Source organism: Lemur catta, chromosome 4 (assembly GCF_020740605.2).
Source record: "Lemur catta isolate mLemCat1 chromosome 4, mLemCat1.pri, whole genome shotgun sequence".
Taxonomy (NCBI): Eukaryota; Metazoa; Chordata; class Mammalia; order Primates; family Lemuridae; genus Lemur; species Lemur catta.
Window position 1 is genome coordinate 53,721,721 of NC_059131.1, and position 21,877 is coordinate 53,743,597.

The 21,877-nt window shown below is 41.0% G+C and overlaps 1 protein-coding gene across 7 annotated transcripts in view; it reads right to left on the reverse strand.

Annotated features, from left to right (window-relative positions):
* Nucleotides 1-21,877, reverse strand: part of AAK1 (AP2 associated kinase 1) — a 158,622-nt gene that overhangs the window by 63,763 nt on the left and 72,982 nt on the right. For all 7 annotated transcript variants that reach the window (XM_045549771.1, XM_045549776.1, XM_045549775.1 and 4 more), the window contains 3 exons: nucleotides 20,918-21,036; nucleotides 7,244-7,352; nucleotides 5,601-5,743 (listed from right to left, as the gene is read on the reverse strand). In XM_045549771.1, the coding sequence (XP_045405727.1) occupies nucleotides 5,601-5,743; nucleotides 7,244-7,352; nucleotides 20,918-21,036 (371 nt within the window). The remainder of the gene's footprint in view (nucleotides 1-5,600; nucleotides 5,744-7,243; nucleotides 7,353-20,917; nucleotides 21,037-21,877) is intronic.

Consider the following 21,877-nt stretch of genomic DNA (forward strand, 5'->3'; position numbering starts at 1 on the left):
CTGCCAACTGATTCTGCAGTTTATTGTTTCTTATTCCTACTGAACCTCACTCACGATATTGTTGTTGTGAGGTGTTTTGTTATTGTTTTTAATTCATTCCTTGGAACTCCATCTGTAGGAAGTCTTTGAGACTAGGGTTTCAAGTCTATTACTATTCGAGAGAGGATATGCCGGTGCACCTGGGGGTACTACAAACCTGGAATCACTTGAATCCAAAATTTTGACCTTGGGATTTTTCAGCCATGGAGATAGCATGAACTATGGCCATCAACCTGCATAGATAAGCTCTTATGATTAAGGATTCTTAATCATAGAATTATGAATTAAGAATGATTAGGAGAGATTTTTTTTCCCTTGAGATAAGGGAAAAACTACAACTTTTGATACAGCTCATCAGTTTAATCTATTTACACAAAGTGAAACAGTCAAGCTTTCCTGAGCATATGTTTACTTTAGAAATTTAAAATAATTCCAACAAAACAACACTAATGTTTTCAATCTAATTTAGAGGTCGCAAAAATAACAGCCATCATTCACTAAGCTTTTACATGGATTACCCCACTACATTGTCTTAATAACAATATTATTATTATCCCCATCTTACAGATGGAGAAAGTGAGGCTCAGAGTGATCAAGTCACTTGCTAAATGTTATACAGCTAATAAGTGGTAGAGCTGGGAAATGAACCTAAACAATCTAATACTAGAAAAAGACAGGCAGTTACATTTCAGCCAAGGCAGGAAGCAGGTTAGAAGCAGAGCAATTATTCAAGGCTCCCATCCTTACCCTGCAATGAGGATAGGGGTGATGATACTTGCCAAGTGCATTGCATACAAGCTTAAGGATACGGCTTCCTTAGTTCTTTATGTTCACAAATGCCCCTATAATAGAAAGCTAGTCAATAAGGAACCAAGTGTTTAAACACTAGCCAGGCTGATTTGTTCAATGTCCCCTGAGCATTTCTTATAATGTCCTAATATGCCCTATTATTCAACTGCTCACTCTCCACTCATCAAATTCCAGCTACTATTTAAGACCTTGCTCAAGTCTTAACTCCTCAATAAAACCTTCCATAACCACCCTAAAAAACCTACAGAATTTACTGTCAATAGGATGGGTCAGCAAAGGCCTTCAGGCCAAATCAAGCCATGCCTATTGGTTACTTATCCTATGGTTTACGGCTGCTTTTGAGCTCCGACAGAAGAGTTGAGCAGCTGCAACAGAAACCATATGGCTGACAACACTGAACTTTTTACTATTTCGCCCTTTGCAGAAGAATTTTGCCAGCCTTTGGTCTGTAATAACCACTGATAACCATTTAGAATTTGGCAACTTTTTTTTCACTGTGGGTTGGAATTTAACTTCTTACATATGCTTACTTTCCCAAACAGAGTTAAAACCTTTGAGGGCCGGATACTGTATTAATATCATGCCTGTGTATCCCCCACAACAGCTAGTCCAGTACTGTATACACACCAGGGACCTTAAATGTTGCTGATGAAATCACTTATTCAGCATCATTCAACAACAATCTTCCTCCCTGGCCACCTGCACTTTGCAGAGCTCATGTGAAACCATGCTTCTCCTATCGTATGTGTGCACTCCCCTTCCAAGTCAGTTTCTGTACTTCTAATGCTGGGATGTATACATCTAGAAAACTGAAAAGTTAATTCAAATCAAAACACAAACAAGATGATTGTAGGGGCAAAACCATTACTGGGGGTGGAAGGAGACCTAAATAGACAAAGGATAGAATAAAGATGAAGCCCCTTTTGGCCTGATAAGAACAATAAACCCTGCTCTGGTTACTCTGCAAGTTTGTTGGGAGGATCAAACAAGATTACAAAGGTGAAATCACTTGGCAGCAGCCACCTTAGCAATTGCTGCATTCTCTATCCCCTCTTAGTCTCTGCTTGTAACTTCTAACTCCTCTGAAAACCTCGAAGGCCCAGCTGGTCACTGTTGCTACCCTACGTTATCACCACCACCACCAATAACAGAACACGTAACAGAGCACAGTGTGTGGCAATGACACTGGACTTAGGGGGCAGATCTCAGGGACTATTTTAGATGTCTGACCTTGGCCAACTCTTTAAGCCTCTTTTGGCTTGTTTCTCATCTGCAAAGTGAGGCTGATGAGATTTCCATCATTGTTATGAAGCAAGAAAGAGAATGTACGTGAAAGCAAACTATAAATCTCCCTATATGTGTACACGATGTTATTACTACACATTTATGAGTATGAACTCTTACTACAAGCCAAGTAATTTTCTAGGTTCTAGGGAAAAGGCTGTGAACAAAACAAAGTCCACTCTCTCAGGGAGCTTAGAGTCTAACTGGGGATAATAAGAAAATAATTATAATTGCCTGGTAGTGATAGATAATACGAAATAAGTATAGCAGGTTAATATATGTCAGGTGATGAGGGATGCTATTTTAAATAGCACAGTCAGAGAAGGTCTCTCTGAGGAGGGGAGCAGAGACCTGAAAGAAGGAGAAGCAGCCACGGGCCATCTGGGGCAGTGGTCCCCAAACTTTTTGCCACCAGGGACCAGTGTCATGGAAGACAATTTTCCCACAGGCCAGAAGTTGCAGGGGTGGTGGAGCTCTGCAGCCTGGTATCAAACAGGCCGCGACCGGGGGGTGGGGACAGCAGATCTGGGGGACGAGCATTCCAAGTAGAGAATGGCCAGCAAAAGGCCCTGAGGTGGGAGCCTGCTTGACGTGTCTGAGGGCAGAGGCAGGCCACTGTGGCTGGACCAGCCGTGTGCCTGGCACTGGTACTTGCAGAGAAAGCTGAAAACATGGGACAGGACATATTACGGGCCAGCACGGTCAGGGGAGAGGAGAGGAGACAATGTGGGGCCTTGGAGGAAGGGGAGGCCTTGGAGGAATCGAAGGACTTAGAAAAGTGAAACTGATAACAGGATCAAAGCACAGAGGCAGGAGTGATAGAAAGTAATAATAATGATGATGATGATGATGATGATACCAGTAGCTAACAGCACTTACTAAGTGCCCGGCACTGCCCCATGCACTTTTACCTAGAGTAGTTCACATAATCCTTACATAGTCTTCTTGTCCCCCTTAACAGACGAGAAAAAAGAGGCCAGAGAAGTTACCTAACTTGTCCAAGGTCACGAGGCTGACAGGGCAGGATTTGGGCTCAGGCCACCTGACTGCCAGGACCACAATGTCACCCACTGCACTGATGGGCATTGTGCAGCGAAGCAGCACGGACAGTTCAGACTGGCAAGAGAGGAGGGAGCAAAGGGGAGAGGACGGAGAAGGAGACACAGGGCGGACTGAGGAAGGCCACTCGGACGCCATTCAGCATTTCTAGCAGGTCAGCAGCACATGAAAATCATCATGTTAGGAAAGTTAGCTCAGCAAAAGAGAAGGGGGCCTAGGAGAAGGAAGACAACGAGGGCAGGTGCAACGGTCCTGGTGTGAGTGGCGAGGGCCAGGTCGAGGGAAAGGTCAATAGAGATGGGTGGGTGGGGACAGATTAAATGGGACTAGGAAGGTAGAGAACCAACTGGACAGTCGTACACTATCTGGTGAAAACTTCAGAGAATTTGCATACTGCCTGTGTTTTGGCAAAGTCCCTTAGGATATAAGCCTAAAATTGGTTACTGCTGCTTCCAGACCTCAAATCTTTCAGCTCTTTGAAAGTGCAATGTTGCTGACCTCATTTCCCCAACCTATCAGCTTACGAGGGCTATTTAAGTTGTCACTCCCAAGCTCTGCCGTAGCTAAAAGGTCTGGGAAGCCACCTCACACTGACCTCTTTGCCTCGATGCTATTCCAATCAGGTACGGCATTCAGGCGTTCCAGTCAGAGAACGCATTCCCACTCTAAAACTCGCGGGATTCGATGAATGCAGGTTTCAAACCTGTGTTTCTAAAAATGGGACGAGAATCTTCATCCTATTGTACTTCATGAGATCAAAATCTCTTTTCTGACAAAAAAGGAGACGTCTATGACCTTTTCAACATGAATGTGCTTGTTAAGCTTTCACCTTTTCTTCCCCTTTCTTAAGAGTGCTTGGCCAAATAGCATGGCACGATACAAAAAAATAAAATAAAATCAAACCAAAAAACCCAAATGGGAGTTAAAAACCTTGGTCTTTGTTCTGGTTTGATCACTTAATTAGCTGTGCAGTTCGCAGCCTTTCTGTGCCGAGGTTTCCTCATTGATAAAGGAGAGGGCTGGCTTAGGTGACCTTCCCAGATCTGTGACTCCACGATCAGCAATAATGCTCTTTATCTTTCCTCAGAAATGAAAATTTAAAATGGGGGAAAAATTAAGGGGTTTAAAATAACGTATTTGAGGAGAGACAGCATAAAACAGCACTTCTGTAATGGTTATCGCTTAGAACATAAGCTGCTTAAGGACAAGGGCCACTTCCAGTTATTTCCCGAATGTAACTGGAAGGACCACAGGTGTGGTGGGCAGGGCCAAGGCCTTCAACGGTTCTGAGCGAGAACGAGCAGCCCCACACCCAGGGTGGCACTGGCTCAACATGGTCCGCGGCAAGCCTGGCCTGTGCTCCTTCCCACGTCCCACCAGCTGTGATTCAAGGTGGCGCCTCCTCACCAAATTGAAAGCCTGCTTGGAGAGAAGCAACTCGTACTTCCTCTGGCAAACAGGAGAAGAGAGAACTCTTCGGCTAGTCCACAGCCAGCACTGCGGTGGCTGGTTCCAGCAGTGGCCAGGAACTCAGAGTGGCTGAGGCTACGTGATGCAATGACAGAGCCAGGGTAAACCGGAGGTGCTCGGGGACTTTTCACTCAGACCTTGGGAAGCCGGAGGTGCAGCGGGCAACTGTTACTGCCCACCACACACATGCTAGGAGAAATCAACAACATCTAACATGCTAATGAAAGCATCCAGATGGCACCCAGTGTGAAGATTTGGGGAGTTTTAGAAAGCTTCGATCAAGACAACCAGGAGTCAATGATTAAAGACAGCAACAAGGACTTCTCTGTGATAATCACGATGGAGGCTTCCCCAAGGTAGAGGAGAAAGGGAAACAGAGCCAGGCTCCTGAACCATAGTGGGCAAACCGTCAGCACACCTGATGGTCTTCAATGTCACTTAAAATACAGCCACAAAGCCCAGCGCTGTGCTCCCAGAACCAGGCTGCCTCTCGCTTAGGGGCACCGAGGTGCAAAAGGCGAGGCACTGAGGGAGGCTGGGGAGCGAGCGTGGCAGCCTCTCGCCTATGCGGCTGCTCCACGTTCTGCGGCTGCAACACCCTGTGGACTGTTCCGTGTAGTAAAGGAAGAGTCTGGGCCCTGCTGCCTTCACCCTGCTGCTGACCTACCGGTGTCCCCCGCAAGCCACAGAGCAATGCTGACCACCACCTCCCAGCAGCGCTGGGAACGTCACAGGGCAGTGTTACCTGGAAATATGTAAGCTGGGTAGGTATTATTTACTAGTAAAAAATGATTACCATTTATGTTGATTTAATCCAGTAAGTGTTTAAAAAGTTATTAATAAAATAAAGGAAGACACTGTTAAGAACATGAGGATACTACTCTCTTAAAGGATCCTCAGTGGCCAAGAATGCACTTAAGGAAAGAGTGGTCTGTTACCTTCAGGTCACGGTGAATAATAGGAGTTTTGCACTGATGCAGGCGGGCAACGGCTTCACAAGTATCACAAAATATCTGGAGCACTTCATTCTCTGTAAAACCTGTCTGCAGGCGCTGGTTCATCAGGTTTACCACTTGGCCTCCTGAGATGGGTACAGAGCAAAGGAGAGGTTATAAATATTCAGACTTGTCACCTAGCCCAAGAGAATGAATGGCTGTCCAAAGAGAGCAGCCTGGACTAAGGTAACAGAGCTGATCACTGGCCAAGCCAGGACTAAAAAAACCCACGTGTCTTGACTCCCAGCTTGGGATTTGTTTTCTTACAATCCAATGCCTCCTCTAACATGTCAAAAACAGTTTCTTTATTTTACAAAGCACTTCAGACGTGAGCTGCCCCCATTATGTCTTCAAGATTATAGTAGAAGTGACAATATGGCCCTGCTGTAGTTGCCTGGTTATACTGTCCCAATTGTGTATGAGATGAGGCCACAGCCTCAACTTGCCATATCTCTAAGTGAGAATCAGATAGCACAATAGATCCAGGGAGCAGGAATAAGACACTTTTATAGTCTGCACTTAAGAAACACTTGGTCTCTCTGGCTTCACTGCTTATATTGGTTGGCCTGTGGAAATGCTATACCAACATTTACTCTCCAGGACAAAAAGATTGATGACCTCACTTAGAAAATTATCCAGATCCCTGGATGTTCCTTCTACCTGGTCTCTAAACAATTTACTGTCCAAAAAGGAATGGGCAAACAGAAATAAACTGTCAAGATCAAATTTGGTAGTATTTTAGAAAATCAGGTTAATAGTTAATACAGTGAAGGCTGAAATTACTGGTTAACATCATGTTTTTGAGATTAGCAACATCTTTAATTTACGGACAGTATCTTTATGGGTGGGGAAAACGTTAGTGGAACTAAGGGTGATGACAAAACAGGGAACCAAACAGTAAGACAACGACCTACACCAAACCTCCCAACAATGATTTTTATGAAATGCAGTCAACTCTGGATAAATTCATGCTACAGTTTGAATTTCCCAAGGTACATGTTTTTTGAAACTTCAAGCTTTCGACTACTTAACTCTACTGTTAACAGCAGCATCGTTTGAACGTAGCCTCACCTTACTAGGAATTACAGCTCTAGAGCAAGGACAGGAGAGTCAATTCCATTAGATGAAAAGGATTCTTCTACTCCGTAACACAAGGACGGTGGTGTGAAGGGGAAAGAGAACATGTGCGTGAGGAAGTGGGGAGGCTACATTTGTCTTTAGTCCATCTGGAGTCGGGTATTTATTACATTCCTTCATCATTTGTTTTAAAGTGTCACAAAGAACACATTCATCTTCATTCTTACATGTCATTTATATACAAGCATCAAATCTTCCTAAACCTAACAAAAATGGAGTTTTATATTATCCATCACTTTCAATTGTTTGTGCCATTGCTCTCTGCCAATAAAAGAATAAACATGAGTTGACAGCAGACTCGGTGTCTTTTAACCTCTTAATTTTCTCATCTGTAAAACCAGAACAACATACTTTAGGGTGTAGCGCACATTAAGTGAAATGACCCCCATGTTCCTGACAACCAAAATGCTTGAGAAATGAGAGTTTAAGGGTGTGGTTCATATACATACCTCTACAGAAGTCCATCAGAATGAGAACTTCCCATACGTCGCCGCTACTCACATTGTTGATACTAGAATCGATGTAACCCACAATGTTCTTGTGCCCCGACAGGTCCCTCTGTGAACAAGAGTTGAGAAATACATTATCAGTTTTAGACACCAATTTGGACAGAACTAGGCAGTCAGTTCCATTAGCACAGATAATTTAAATACACAGAGATGACACTAACAGTGCTGAGAGGTAAGACTAAAGAGCAGGGTCAACAACAGGTTTCCAGTGGTCCCTGAGATTCACAGCCAGATCTTCGATAGCAATCTCATGACCTTACTAAACCAGAGCACTCTCTAAAACCTCAATTCTAGAGGCAAATGCACACAGAATGCCTACTTGCTCACAGCATCAATGCCCCGTATAAACCAGAAGCAGACCCCCATCTTCAGAAATACTGCAGAAGGGTTAAGGGTACAGAGACAGTATGGACTATTTAAATATGTAAAGTTTTAATTAAGAAGAATATAATTAATGTTTTCCCTGGTTGTAGGGGTGAAAGTGAATCCAACTTGACTTTGAAATGGTTTATACTGTTTTCTCCCTTTAGGAAATATACAAAAAGAATAACTATCTACAAAGTTTTGAAGGGACTACAATAGCATCCAGACCTAAGCATTTTGCTCATAATTAAGCCTTTCAAGCCAGACTGGGATATAAGATGGGGCATGTTTCCAGCTCTTCAGCTGGAACTGCAGCAGTTCCCGCTGCTTCCGTTGAGGCATCTCTTAGGGCTGCTTGTAGAATTCATTCATCCAGCAAAATATTTACTGAGCACTTCCTATGTGTCAGGACCCATTTAGGCACTGGAAGCTGCCTCACATCTTGGTATAGTTGTTTCAACATCCATAGAGGCGGATCTTTGTAACGATGGTGTTCAAAACCCAAGGTCATTAAGAACTAAGTTGAGGAAAGAAAAAGTAAGCAAGCTGGGTAATATGATATTTTTGCACAAATACAAGGTAAGATTTTATTTTTTGAGAACTACTTTTAATAAATTGTTTTACTTTTTTTAAAAAAAGGTCAGGGGGAGAGAGAGGAAAACATGTGGTTCTATGACAGCCACCATACAAACTTGGCAGTCTGGACTATGAGAATGAAAACTACCACCAGCCTAACTAGAGATTCAGTGTTTAAAGTGATACATAAATTATATACCAAAACAAGAGGAAGCTTCACAATAGTGAATACACCTGAATCCTGAGCATCAAAGTTAAAACCCATTAGAACTTTCCTCTGCGTGCTGGATTAGGAATAACTATTGCCTCAGAAATAGTAGACTCAAAGAAAAAAAAGGAGGGGGGGTAGACAAAGGCCAACAGGTGACCTTTGCAGGAACTGGCAAATGGAAGTCAGTGGAGACTTACGTGACAGTAGTTTCAGAGCAGGGATGGGATGGTGGTGAGAATGGAAATGGACTTGAAAGGAGCAGCACTGAGGGAAGGAATGTTTAGGACGGGAGAAAATTGAGCACTGGAGAGCAGAAGGGGTCAGGAGAAGAAGGCTTTAAGATACAAGAGAGGATGAGGACAATTGATGGAATAAGGTCCTGTAGATAGAAGGGTGGGGAGTAAGAGTACTGTTAAAGGGACTGGTCTTAGAGTAACATTTTTTTCCTGGCAAGCAGAAAGGAGGCAAGGATGAATGTGCATATTGGTTTAAGGCTTTAGAAAAAGGGAATTCAAGTGACTTCAGATCTCTTATTTTGGTGTTGGTAGAGAACAAGGTCATCTTTGAAATGTACGGGACGGACAAAGAAGCTTGATGAGATAAAAGGCTTAGAGTGTTTGCTTTGTATAATAGATAAGGGAGATTATGAAGCCAGAAACCAGTCTCCAGAGTTCAAGTTTTTTCCAAATAGGAAGTGATTTGAGGGCTCATGTTTCAGTGGCCTATTCTTTCCTCTGGTTTTCCATCTCATCATCAGCCCTTCTAGAACTTGTTTCCATTCACACATTCCTGCAAATAGGAAGAATTGGAAAGAAGCTCTTTGAAACCAAAATAAAGCAGATATCATGTCCTCCAAATGTCTACGAGGAGGAACGAAACACCAATGTCTGTATATTTAGCTATTTGAAAAAGAATCAGCAATGTTGTCTCTGAGTTTGTTTCATCCCAAGAGGAATAATAAAGCATCTGGAAGAAAGAAAAAAATTTGGTGGAACCATGCTACGTTTTGAAGGTTTGTGTTCCCTCCAAAATTCATGTTGAAACTTAAATCCCCAATGCAAAAGTATTAAAAGGTGGGGCCTTTAGGAGGGCTGGAGGGAACTAGCTAGGGCCTTTTGTCCTTCTGCCTTCCACCATGTGCAGAAAGCAGCATTCAAGGTGCCAACATGGAAGCAGAGACCAGGCCCTTACCAGACACCAAACCTGCTGGTGCTTTGATCTTGGACTTTCCAGCCTCCAGAGCATAAGAAAATAAATTTCTGGTTTTTATAAATTACCCAGTTTCAGGTATTTTGTTATAGTAGCATGAATGGACTAAGACAAGCTAAGAACAGTTCAAGAGCCATTAAAAGACCAAAACTGGACAATTAACATCTGCAGATGATACCTTGCAGTTTGCCAAGATGTCTGCTAAACAGATCAAGTCCAAAGTGTAGTTCATTTTGTCTTCTGCAGAGATCTTGAGATATGTCCAAGCAGAAAAGAGGCCCTCCTTGGAGGGAGACAACGGCATTTATCTTTAATGACTTGATAATGCAGGAACATCTCAGGTTTTAGAGTAAAACCCCACTAGTTTATTAACTGATGGAGATCTCTTTGAATGGCTATGAAATATAGAAAAGGTCAAAAGAAAATATTTTTTTTTAATTTTAATTTTTTTTTAGGGGGATTGTGAGGAGAGGTGTTCAGCTGCCTTGTTTGTTTTTGTTGGGACAGAGTTTCCCTCTGTCACCTCGGATAGAGTACAGTGGCATCATTGTAGCTCACTGCAACCTCCAACTCCAAGCGATCCTTCTGCTCCAGCCTCCCAGGCAGCTGGGACTACAGGCACGCTGCAACACCTGGCTGAGTTTTTTTCCTTTCTTTTTGGTATAGACGGGGTCTCACTTTTGCTCAGGCTAGTCTCGAACTCCTGAGCTCAAGTAATCCTCCCACCTCGGCCTCTCAGAGTGCTGGGTCAAGAGAAAATATTACCACAAATTGAACAGCTCTCAGCAGCAACAGGCCAGATGATGGCCAACCTTTTCTCTAGCATTGGTAAAAAGACCAGCCCCAGGCTTGCAGAACAGAAATGGATGCAGAGCTAGAGAATGGAAGTCACGTGGGGAATACCTCAGCTACCACCTGCTTACTCAAAAACAGGCAGAGCGTGGGGAAGATGTTTTGTTGTCCTTGCCTACAACGGTCATTTGGAGTATCAAGATTATGATGACTGTAAGTCAAAATGTGATTTTCAGGGGAGTGGGGAATATTCATTTAAACTACAGATCACATCAATTCCTACTAGACGCTTTAATCAGTTATCAGTTTAAAGAGTTTTTGTTGCCATTTTAACCCTTATTTTTAAACTAACATTAAACAACATTAAAGTGCTGACAAACTTTATTGTTATTAGAAGATCTGCTTTATTAGATATTTTATTTTTGTTTATTTATTTATTTTTTTGAGACAGAGTCTCACTTTGTTGCCCAGGCTAGAGTGAGTGCCGTGGCGTCAGCCTAGCTCACAGCAACCTCAAACTCCTGGGCTTAAGCGATCCTCCTGCCTCAGCCTCCCAAGTAGCTGGGACTACAGGCATGTACCACCATGCCCAGCTAATTTTTTTCTATATATATTTTTAGTTGGCCAGATAATTTCTTTCTATTTTTTTTTTTTTAGTAGAGATGGGGTCTCACTCAGGCTGGTCTCGACTCCTGACCTCGAGTGATCCACCCTCCTCGGCCTCCCTGAGGGCTAGGATTACAGGCGTGAGCCACCGAGCCCAGTCATTAGATATTTTAAATGGTTTGTAGTTAGCTTATTAACTTTCATATTCAACTGCTTATAGCACTGAAAAGCCTTTTTCATAAACACATGAAAAAAACTACTATTGTTGAAAACCAGGCCTTCAACCCATATCCTATAGATTATCATAAATTCTAAGTTTATCTGGGGTTCTAACTAACGGTGCTTATAGCACAGAACAATATACTATCCTTAGCCTCAAAATTCCTGTGATAGGAGAATTCCTAGATAAGAACCTTAAGGCCTTATGAAAAAACTGAGGACTCAATTCCTAAGTATATCCATGAAAACCTTTGTATATACATTCAAGAAAACAGAGATAGCATTCTAAAATAGCATATCAGTAACATGTTACTCATCTCAAACATAGTAAAAATGAGCATTGTAAATAATGAACTTCCCAAGGAAGGCCACTCGTCCTTTGGAATTTCAGCATGCAAATTCCTGATGCTAACAGTGCTTGCATTTGCAGACAGTGAGTTTCTGAAGATGTATCTTTACCTGCTTTGACCCTCCATTCAAATGTTCAACAATTTTCAGATTTTATGACTTGGCACCATTGCTGCCTACTTCTGGAATCACTATGCTTCCACAGACTCTCTTGAGCAATTTCAGCTTCTTAACTTAAAAGATGAAGGAAAGCAGTTCTAAGGCCTGGAATTAGATTACTTCTCTCAAGACTGTGTTGTAAATGTCATCTTCTGATTTTCTATTTCCTTCTCCTTTTCTCCCTGTAACCCTAAATTTCCTTCATAACTCTCTTCAAGAGGAGTTATTTACAGCAAACAAAACTATCAAGCCCAGTGCAGTAGAAAAACGAAAAGCACTCTGAGATCTAGGCTAGCCCTGGAGTTCTATCAAAGAACCTTTTGGACTTTTGCTACATAAGAGTTCCAGATATTTTTCTCTTCCCTACACCCCTCTTTATTCTCCCTTTCCCAAGTCTTACTTGTTAATTAATCCTGTACTTACTGAATAGATCCTTAAAAGCCATTTAGAGTCTGATTCTAGAGCAGTGCTGATCAAACTGTAATATGCATATCAATCACCTGGGGATCCTGTAAACAAGCAGATTCTAACCCAGGAGGCCTGGGATAGGGCCTGAGGTTTCTAACAGATGTGTACTTATGCTGCTGGTCAGCGGCACTTAAAGTACCAAGGATCTAGAGCAGTGGCCATCAAAGTGTGGTCCACAGACATCTTCTAGCTAATAAACTGTTACCAGTCTATAAGGAGATAAGAAACTTGCTCCAGGACATAAGTCAACCAAATCACTAAGCTAATATACATATATATATATTTTTTTTCCCTAGCTAGATTTTACCTGGGAGGGAAGCAGTTCATTGATTTATATTCTGGTACAAGAGCCTTTTAGTAACATCCACAAATTTATAATAAATTGATTTTTGATAAGGGTGCCAAGACAACTCAATGGGCAAAGAATGGTCTTTTCAAAAAGTAGTGCTGAGACAAGCGGATACCCACACATAAAAGAATGAATTTGGATCCCTACCTCACACTGTATACAAAAATTAACTAAAATGGATCAAAGACCTAAAAATTCTTCAAAGAAAATTTATGTGCAAATCTTCATGATTTTTGATAAAGCAGTGGGTTCTTAGATATGACACCAGGCACAGGCAATCAAGGAAAAGTAAACAAATTGTAGTTCATCAAAATCAAAAACTTGTGTTTCAAACAACACTACTACGAAAGTCAAAACATAGCATATAAAATGAAAGAAAATATTTATAAATCATGTATCTGATAAGGATTTAGTATCCAAAATATGTAAAGAACTCCTACAATTCAACAACAAAAGACAAAAAAACCCAATGTAAAAATTGGCAAAGGATCCAAATAGACATTTTTCCAAAGAACATACACAAATGGCTGATAATCACATGAATAGATGCTCAACATCATCAATCACTAGGAAAATGCAAATCAAAATCACAATGAGATACCACTTCACACCCACTAGGACGGCTATAATCAACAACATAAATAAAAATGTTGGCAAGGATGTGAAAATTAGAACCCTCACATATTACTGGTGGGAATTTAAAATGATACAGCTGCCAAAACAGTCTGGAAGTTCCTCAAAAAGTATAGTTACCATATGACCCAGTAATTTCACTCCTATTTCACCCAAGAGAATTTCACCCAACAGATGTGAAAATATTATGCCCACTTAGAAATTTGTACACAAATGTTCTTAGCAGCATTATTCATAATAGCCAAAAAGTAAAAACCACCAAAATCTCCATCAACTGATGAACAGATAAATGGTATGTTCATACAATAGAATATCACACAGCCATAAAAAGGAATGAAGTACTGATACACGCTACAATGTGGATGAACTTTGAAAACATTATGCTAAGTGAAAAAAGTCAGACAAAAGAGGTCACATATTGCATGAGTCCATTTATATGAAATGTCCAGAATAGCTCACTGCAACCTCAAACTCCTGGGCTCCAGCAATCCTCCTGCCCCAGACTCCCAAGTAGCTGGGACTACAGGCATGTGCCACCATGCTTGGCTAATTTTTCTATTTTTTGTAGAGATGGAGTCTTGCTATTTTGCTCAGGCTAGTCTCGAACTCCTGGCCTTAAGCAATCCTCCCACCTTGGCCTCCCAGAGTGCTAGGATTACAGGCGTGAGCCACCGTGCCCAGCCAACCATATGTTTTTAAAGGGTCAATTTTACGGTATATGAAATTTATCTCAACTCATACACACAAAAAATAATATGACAGGCTGGTAATAACACAAATAATAACACACAGGAGGAGAAAAGCAAAAAAACCAAAGATCCTTTGAGTAGCATTGATCTAGAGCAACCAGGCAGCCCATATCTGAATCCCTGCTATAACCTTTTGACAAGCTGCTTTCTTAGAATAAATAATGCCACTTCCTTAGGCCCTCAGCCCATCTACAGACAGTCCTCACTGTTAGACAGTTCTTCCTTATATTTATCTGGAAAATTCTACCTACTGACTTTCTAGATTGTCCTCTCTAGAGCAAAATTAGCCAAGTCTAGTCTATTTTCCCATAGGTGAAATACATTATTTAGACTGAGCCTTCTTGTCTCTATGTTAAATATCTCCACTTCCTTTCACGTGGTTTTTAAGACCATTTTGGCTGCTTCCACATTTATGTGCTTTGCTTTGCTATATTCTTTTTGTAAGAACAGCCCCAGGAAACGAATGAAATACTCCAGGCCTGGTCTGACTTGGGCAGAGTAGACTAGCACACCACCTTCTATAAATCTATTAATGTAGCTAAAAATTACATTCTTTTTTCTTTTGGCAGCCACATCATATTATATATGCATGCTGAATTAACTGACCACTTAAATACCTAAGACTTTTTTCCACTCATGCTGCTTTTAATCTCTGCCTCTCCAGAATTATGCTTATAAAGTTGATTAAAATAAAATAACATTCCAAGTATATGATCTTACCTTGTTATTTCAACTCATTAGAATCAGCCCACTGCTCTAATGTGTACGAATCATTTTGGATCCTAATTCTATCATTTAATGTAGTTGTTATACTTTCCAACTTTATTTTATATCAGGTACATAATTGATAAGCACACCTATTTCATTAGCCAAATTATTCATAAATGTAAAATAACATAAAGCCAATGGTAAGCCACAGTGATTTTTTTCCTAGAAAGTTCCTCCACACTATTATAATATCAAACCATTGATCAGAAACCTTTATAATCAGTAGCAATTACATCTAACTGTACTAGCATCCATCCTGGACTCTCCACTTTGCTCACAGATGTCCTGTGAGTATCCTCATCCAAACAACTGTCCAAAATCCACAGACGCTGGATCTACTGCATCCCCCTTAGCTCCCTATCCAGAAACCTTCCCAAAGGAGAACAAGATATTGATATGACATGGCTTGTTCTTACTGAACCCGAAGGTTCTTTGGATCCCTGCTTAATCATCTAAGTGACTACAAAACAGCATAAAATGTAATTTTTAAAAAATGGGTAAGGCCAGGTGCAGTGGCTTATGCCTGTAATCCCAGCACTCTGGGAGGCCGAGGTGGGAGGATCGCTTGAGGTCAGGAGTTCAAGACCAGCCTGAGCAAGAGCGAGACACTGCCTCTACAAAAAAATAGAAAGAGGCCAGGCGCGGTGGCTCACGCCTGTAATCCTAGCCCTCTGGGAGGCCGAGGCGGGTGGATCGCTCGAGGTCAGGAGTTCAAGACCAGCCTGAGTGAGACCCTGTCTCTACTAAAAATAGAAATAAAAATTATCTGGACAACTAAAAATATATATAGAAAAAATTATCCAGGCATGGTGGCGCATGCCTGTAGTCCCAGCTACTCTGGAGGCTGAGGCAGGAGGATCGCTTAAGCCCAGGAGTTTGAGGTTGCTGTGAGGTAGGCTGACGCCACGGCACTCACTCTAGCCTGGGCAACAAAGTGAGACTCTGTCTCAAAAAAAAAAAAAAGAAAGAAATTATACGGACAGCTAAAATAAATTAGCCGGTGTGGTGGTGTGTGCCTGTAGTCCCAGCTACTCAGGAGGCTGAGGCAGGAGGATTGTTTGAGTCCAGGAGTTCGAGGTTGTAGTGAGCTATTAATATGATCACATCACTGCACTTTAGTCGGGGCAACAGAGTGAGCTTCTGTCTCAAAAAAAAGGGGGCAATATATTAACATTCATAGAGTACAAAATATTAGATGATTATTTCCTACTCTAGTCACCATCCCCTACAGGGAACCACTTTTATTCTTTCTCTCTTTCACTTACTCTTTTTCACCCTCCCAGCATTTTTTCAGGCAAATTCAAACAACATGTATTATGTACATACATACACTTTCTTATACAAAAGATAGCAGCATCAAAGCATTTCTTTAAATAATCTGTTCCAGATTCTTATCCCAGATCAATCCTGAGCTCCCTACTGTACAGCATCTACCTTCCTCCCTTTTTGGAATATGAAAACATTTGCCTGCCTTGAATCATCTGATCTCTCTTCTGTTCTAGGCAAATCCTCAAGTATCACTGGTAGCAGCCTAGTCTCCTCAATATCAAGCTCAATGAGGATGGAATCCATCTGGGCCAGGAGATGTGAACACACAACAGCACTTGACACATCTTGGGCTTTAGTTATTTCCTATCACTGCTCTTGCCCCTTTAAATCTGAAGATAATTAATCTCTTCCTGTCCTCAGGAACAGGAATCAAAAGTCGTGAACCCATCCCTCCACTGTCCATCACAAATCAGAATCCCTTTCATTCTGTCAGACCATACATTCCAGATGTATCAAAGGACTCATGCCAGACTCTAGTAAACAGTAGACAGTGTTTATCAAAACAAAATGTGAAACCACTCTAGTGAAACCACTAACAGTTCTCCTTGCATTTGGGTGCAACATGCTCACCCTTCCCCAACAGTACAGAGAGGAATCTGCTTCTTTGATTCTTAACATATAAGCCTTAGCATGTTCTACAAAGCATAGTACATCTTCCAATTCCCTTCACAATTCTTATAATCTCCGAGAAAGGTAGGGCTGGGGTTATGGGTTCTATCTGACAGAAGTCTGAGCCTAGGGGGCTTAAAAATATCACATAGAACTTCAGATTAAAAATGGTAGAAAAATTTTTAAAAAGAAGTGAGAGGAATCAGTCTGATTTCAAGACTTATTATGTAGCTACAGTAATCAAGGCTGTGTGGCACTGGTGGAGGGACAGGCACATAGATCAGTGGAACAGAATAGAGGATAGGGAAGGGTCTGGAAATGGACCCTCACAACTAAGTCCAATTGATTTTTAACAAAAATACTCAGTGGAGGAAAGATGGCCTTTACAAGAAATGGTGCTAGAACAATGAGATATCTAAATGTAAAAAAATGACCCACAAACTAAGCCTCACACCGTACTCAAAAACCAATTCAAAATGGATCGTGGTCTTAAATGTAAAACTACAGAACTTTTTTTTTAAATAGGAGAAAATCTTCAAAATCAAAAGCTGGGCAAAGATTTCTTAGACTTGACACCAAAACACAATCCATAAAAAGAAAAACTGATAAACTGGACTTCATCAAAATTAAAAACAAAAAAAAAAGGTCATAGAAACTTAAAAGTCTGGTAAATAAAATTTAACAAGATGGTTGGAATATATAGCCGAGGAAATCTGCTGGAATATAGAGCAAAAGGACAAAAAAAAAGAAAAATAGAAGGGAGAAAACAAGAAAATCAGTTCAGGACAGCCAACATCCAAATAATGGGAATTTCAGAAAAAGAGGAGACAAAAGAAAACCATCAAGTAAGACAAACTAAAAAATTCCCCAGAATGCAAGGATTTGGGTTTCTAGATTAAAAGGGACCACCAAACACCTAACATAATAAATAATACATGCACACACCAAGGTGTACCAAGAAATTTCCAAAAACTAGAAATACTGAGAAAATTTCTAAATTTCTAGGGAAAGAATATGGGTCACTCCCAAAGCACCAGGCATTAGAATGACTTAGGATTTCCCAAGGGCAACACTGAAAACTAAAATACAGAAGAGCAATGTTTTCAAAAATCTGAACGAAATGATTTCCAATCCAGAACTGTGTACTCAAACTATGACATACGTGAGCATAGAATAAAGACACTTCCAGATCGGAAAGTTCTCAAAAATTTACCTACCATATATCAGGAAGCTACTAAGAGAATCAGCTCCAACAAAATGAGGAAGTAAGCAAAAAGAGGAGTCACAGGTTCTAATAAATAAGAGGCAGGTTGGGCACAGTGGCTCACGCCTGTAATCCCAACACTTTGGAAGGCCAAGGTGAGAGGATCACTTGAGGCCAAGAGTTTGAGTCCAGCCTGAGCAACCATAGTGAGACTCTCTCTCTACAAAAAACAAAAAAATTAGCCGGGCATGGTGGTGTGCGCCTGTAGTCCCAGCTACTCAGGAGGCTGAGGCAGGAGAATCACTTGAGCCCAGGAGTTTGAGGTTGCAGTGAGCTATGATTGCACCACTGCACTCCAGCCTGGGCAACAGAGCAAGACCCTGTCTCAAAAGAAAAAAAGAGAGGCAAAGAAAGGAATGATTGGGAAATTCCAAAATGAGATTGTAAATTAACCCTAGAGAGCAATCAGCCCAGATTCCATCAAATCAGAAGATTGAGGGAGAAATCTTGAAGATGATAAAGCAAACAATAGTAAATGCATCCAAAAAGATTTAAAAAATGATTTACACAACCTAGGGAGAATTTGGGGTTAAACTCAGACCAAAAGAGGGGGGAAGACAATTATTAATTCTACGGAAAACAGAGTTGTATGGGAAAGACATAGTAATCAGAGTCCACCAGGAGACCCAGTAGGAATAGTTTTCTTACATCGTGTAAAAACTAATATTAATATAACCAACATATTGCCAAAACTTACTGATATTTTGGAAGAATGCGGGATGAGAATAATGCAAGTATTTGGGGAGAGGGATAAAAGAGAGGGGATAAAAGAGAGCTAAATCTTTACTTCCCATAGGAGATAATGCCTAAAAGGGAGGGAAATCAAGAATTAGCATTATTAACATGTTATTTAGAAACATATCAAAACAATCACCTTCAGTGGTTGCCCCTGGGACCCTGACAGGGCATAGGAGTTCCCCTTGCCATTGGTGTTTTTTATAACAGGCTTAGTTCACCTATTTAAATATTTGAGCTTCGAAAAAATATAAACTAAATTAAAAACAAAGCAAAACTCTCACAGCTAATACACAATTGGGCCAGAACTTGAACCCATGTAATTTAACTTCTAATTAAGTCCATTAATTTGTGAGCTCCTAATGGGCTTATGCTTCTTAAGTATCTCCACTACAATGCCTGCCTAGCACAAAGTAAGCTCTCAAATGTTTTTTCTAAATGGGTAGGAGAAAGCGGAAGAATGGGATTGCTTCTGTGACACAAGTAAATGAATGAGAAGGGCATTCCAGGTAGAGGAAATAGCAGAAGGAAAGACAGGAAACAAGGTGTGTGAGAGCTGAGCAAGTATAGGGCAAGGAGAAAGGAAGAAGAGTCATGAGAAGCACCCAGAAAACCCATAGGGTGTATGAAGGGATACAGCAAGAACGGAGTCTGCAGCTGTGTGCAGGGGAGTGGGAAGACACTGGTGCCTTGCAGACAAATTCACGTGGTCTCGACTGTGTGTATACGAGCCTTGGGAGTTGGTTGGTTGTTTTGAAGTGCTGACAGTTCCTCCCCAAATCTTTTCAGCTCTCTGGAATCCGTAGTACCAGACGCTCCAAAATCCTGAGTTCTTTCAGGAGCTCAACTGCAGTACAACTAGTTACTCTGAGCAGCTACTGAAAGGGCAACAAAGCCTGGAGGAATCCCTACAACTCCACCTTTTTTTGGATCTCTTTCTACTCTCTACAAAAGCATCAAAATCCAGGGCACGAAGGAATCATCATCTCTAGGTGAATGTATATATCTGCTATTATCAGTATTCAAATATTCATTTCACCTGAAGTTTATCAAGCACTTACTCTGTGTCAAGCAGTGTGTCAAAGAATAAAGTTTCTAATTTTAAATAACTTACTTTCTGATGGCAGAATTACTTACAACATAACAAGTTAAGTAATATAACTGGTATAAACAAAAGTACCGTGGAAACACAAAGGGATAAAAGACTATACATTCAAAGATTTTTATTATGCGTAATGTCAAAGAGAGGTAAAAGTAAAATACTACTCTAACAAACTCCCATATACTTTGCTGCTTCGATCATCATCAACTCTTTGCCAATCTTGTTTCCCTTCTGAACCCACTTACTGTTCTCAACACATATTATCTCCTGAATACATATTTCAGCATGTATACCTAACACATAGGGACTGTTTCTTTAAATATAATGTAAATGTGAATCTTGAAAAATGAGTATGTTTTTAAAAATTAAGGTAAAATTAACATATAACAAAATAAACAGATCTTAAGGTGTTCAATTGAGTTTTGACAATTGTATACCCCTGTGCAACCACTATCCAAAACAACACATGGAACATTTCCATGGCTTAGAAAGTTCCCATATTACCCTTTCTAGTCAGTTTCCCACACCCAGATAACCACTTTCTGATTTCTATCTCCAAGGATCAATTTTGCCTGTTCTTGGACTTGTACAAATAGAATCATGGAGTATTTATGAGGTTTTTAGATTTTGGCCTAGGTTTCTGGGCCAAAAAAACGGGGAAAGCATTCCAGGTGGAAAGAACTACATGTAGAAATATAAAGTCAGGTAAGGATATGTTCACACAATTATTGAAGAGCTCAGGAGGGTTGAAAACTAGGACTAGGGATTGGTAACTGACAGAGACAAGACCAGAAGAGGAGGCTCACTGTAAACTAGGCTTTCCGGATTAAATACTGCAGTTAATTTTGGGGAACCAAGTTAAGACGCTTTTCCCAAGTCTCAAAACTATTTCTCCACCCTAAAAATTGGTCAGTTCTCTCAATATGCTCCTTTCTCCTCCACTCTCCCACTGAGGGTGACCAGATAGGACCAGTGTCTTATATCCCATGGCTGCTCAGTCCCATCTTGTCCAGAGGCCTCTCTGCCATCTCAGGGAAGGGAACAAGCCCCCCATGGCTTTCTTATGAGGGGGCACAATCTCTGCCTCAATTTGAAACAGTCGCAAGTCCAGGGGGGTGGCCTTACCATTATCTGGATTTCTCTCTTGCACACCTGGAGATCATGCTCATTGTTGACAAACATGCGTTTCAAGGCACATTTCATCCCATTGCTTGTCCTCACCAGAAATACGATGGCAAATCCACCTGCGAGAGAAACACACACAAGTTCTTTTCAGTCATGTTCAAAATGTCAGTCAGATGACCATGGTGACTGCAGGTTGCTCCTATCGCTGTTAATGGTACTGATGCCACTGTCAGCCAGTCATTAGGGCTAGAAGGCATGCTTAGATTTTCAGAATTGAGAGATATTATTTGTGGGATTAGGTGACAAGAGTCAGAGAAACTGTTCCTGAACAGGTATCTCAGGATAATGGAAGAACAGTAATTATCTTCCAAAGAACCTACAAATAAACAGAGAAATGAACACAAGAAAATGACCCAACTACATTCCAACCATCCTAGGCACTTTGATGCTCTTGTTTAATTCTCACCACAATTCTGTGAGGTTGGGTATTATTTTTCCCTTTAAAACAACAATTACCAGCTAAAGAAAACAGAGGCTCAAAGAGATTCGATTCAAATCAAGAACTTCTTAAAAAACGTATGTCCAGCACTCTTTCCCTCATAAATGAGAAGCTAGGAAAGTATTTTAATAATTGCTATTATAAATGGTTCAATTAATTTCAACAATCTCCTTCTCTTCTCCTCATCCTTCCTCACTCCACCCCTCAATTCAAATCTAGCAGCAGACCTTGAAGATTCCATCTGCCTTCCCTACCTCATGAGCTATTGAAAAGATACCAGATATAGGTACGAAAGTGCTATTTTACACAGCAGACTCTAGACAAGTATGACTCAATTATTGAGCAGACTTTTTAACATCTGCACTGACCTTTCTCTAAAAGACATTTCACAATTCATTAACAGAAATTCATATGACTCTAACAGTAATTCTCAAATGCTGCAAATTTGCTATACCTCAGTG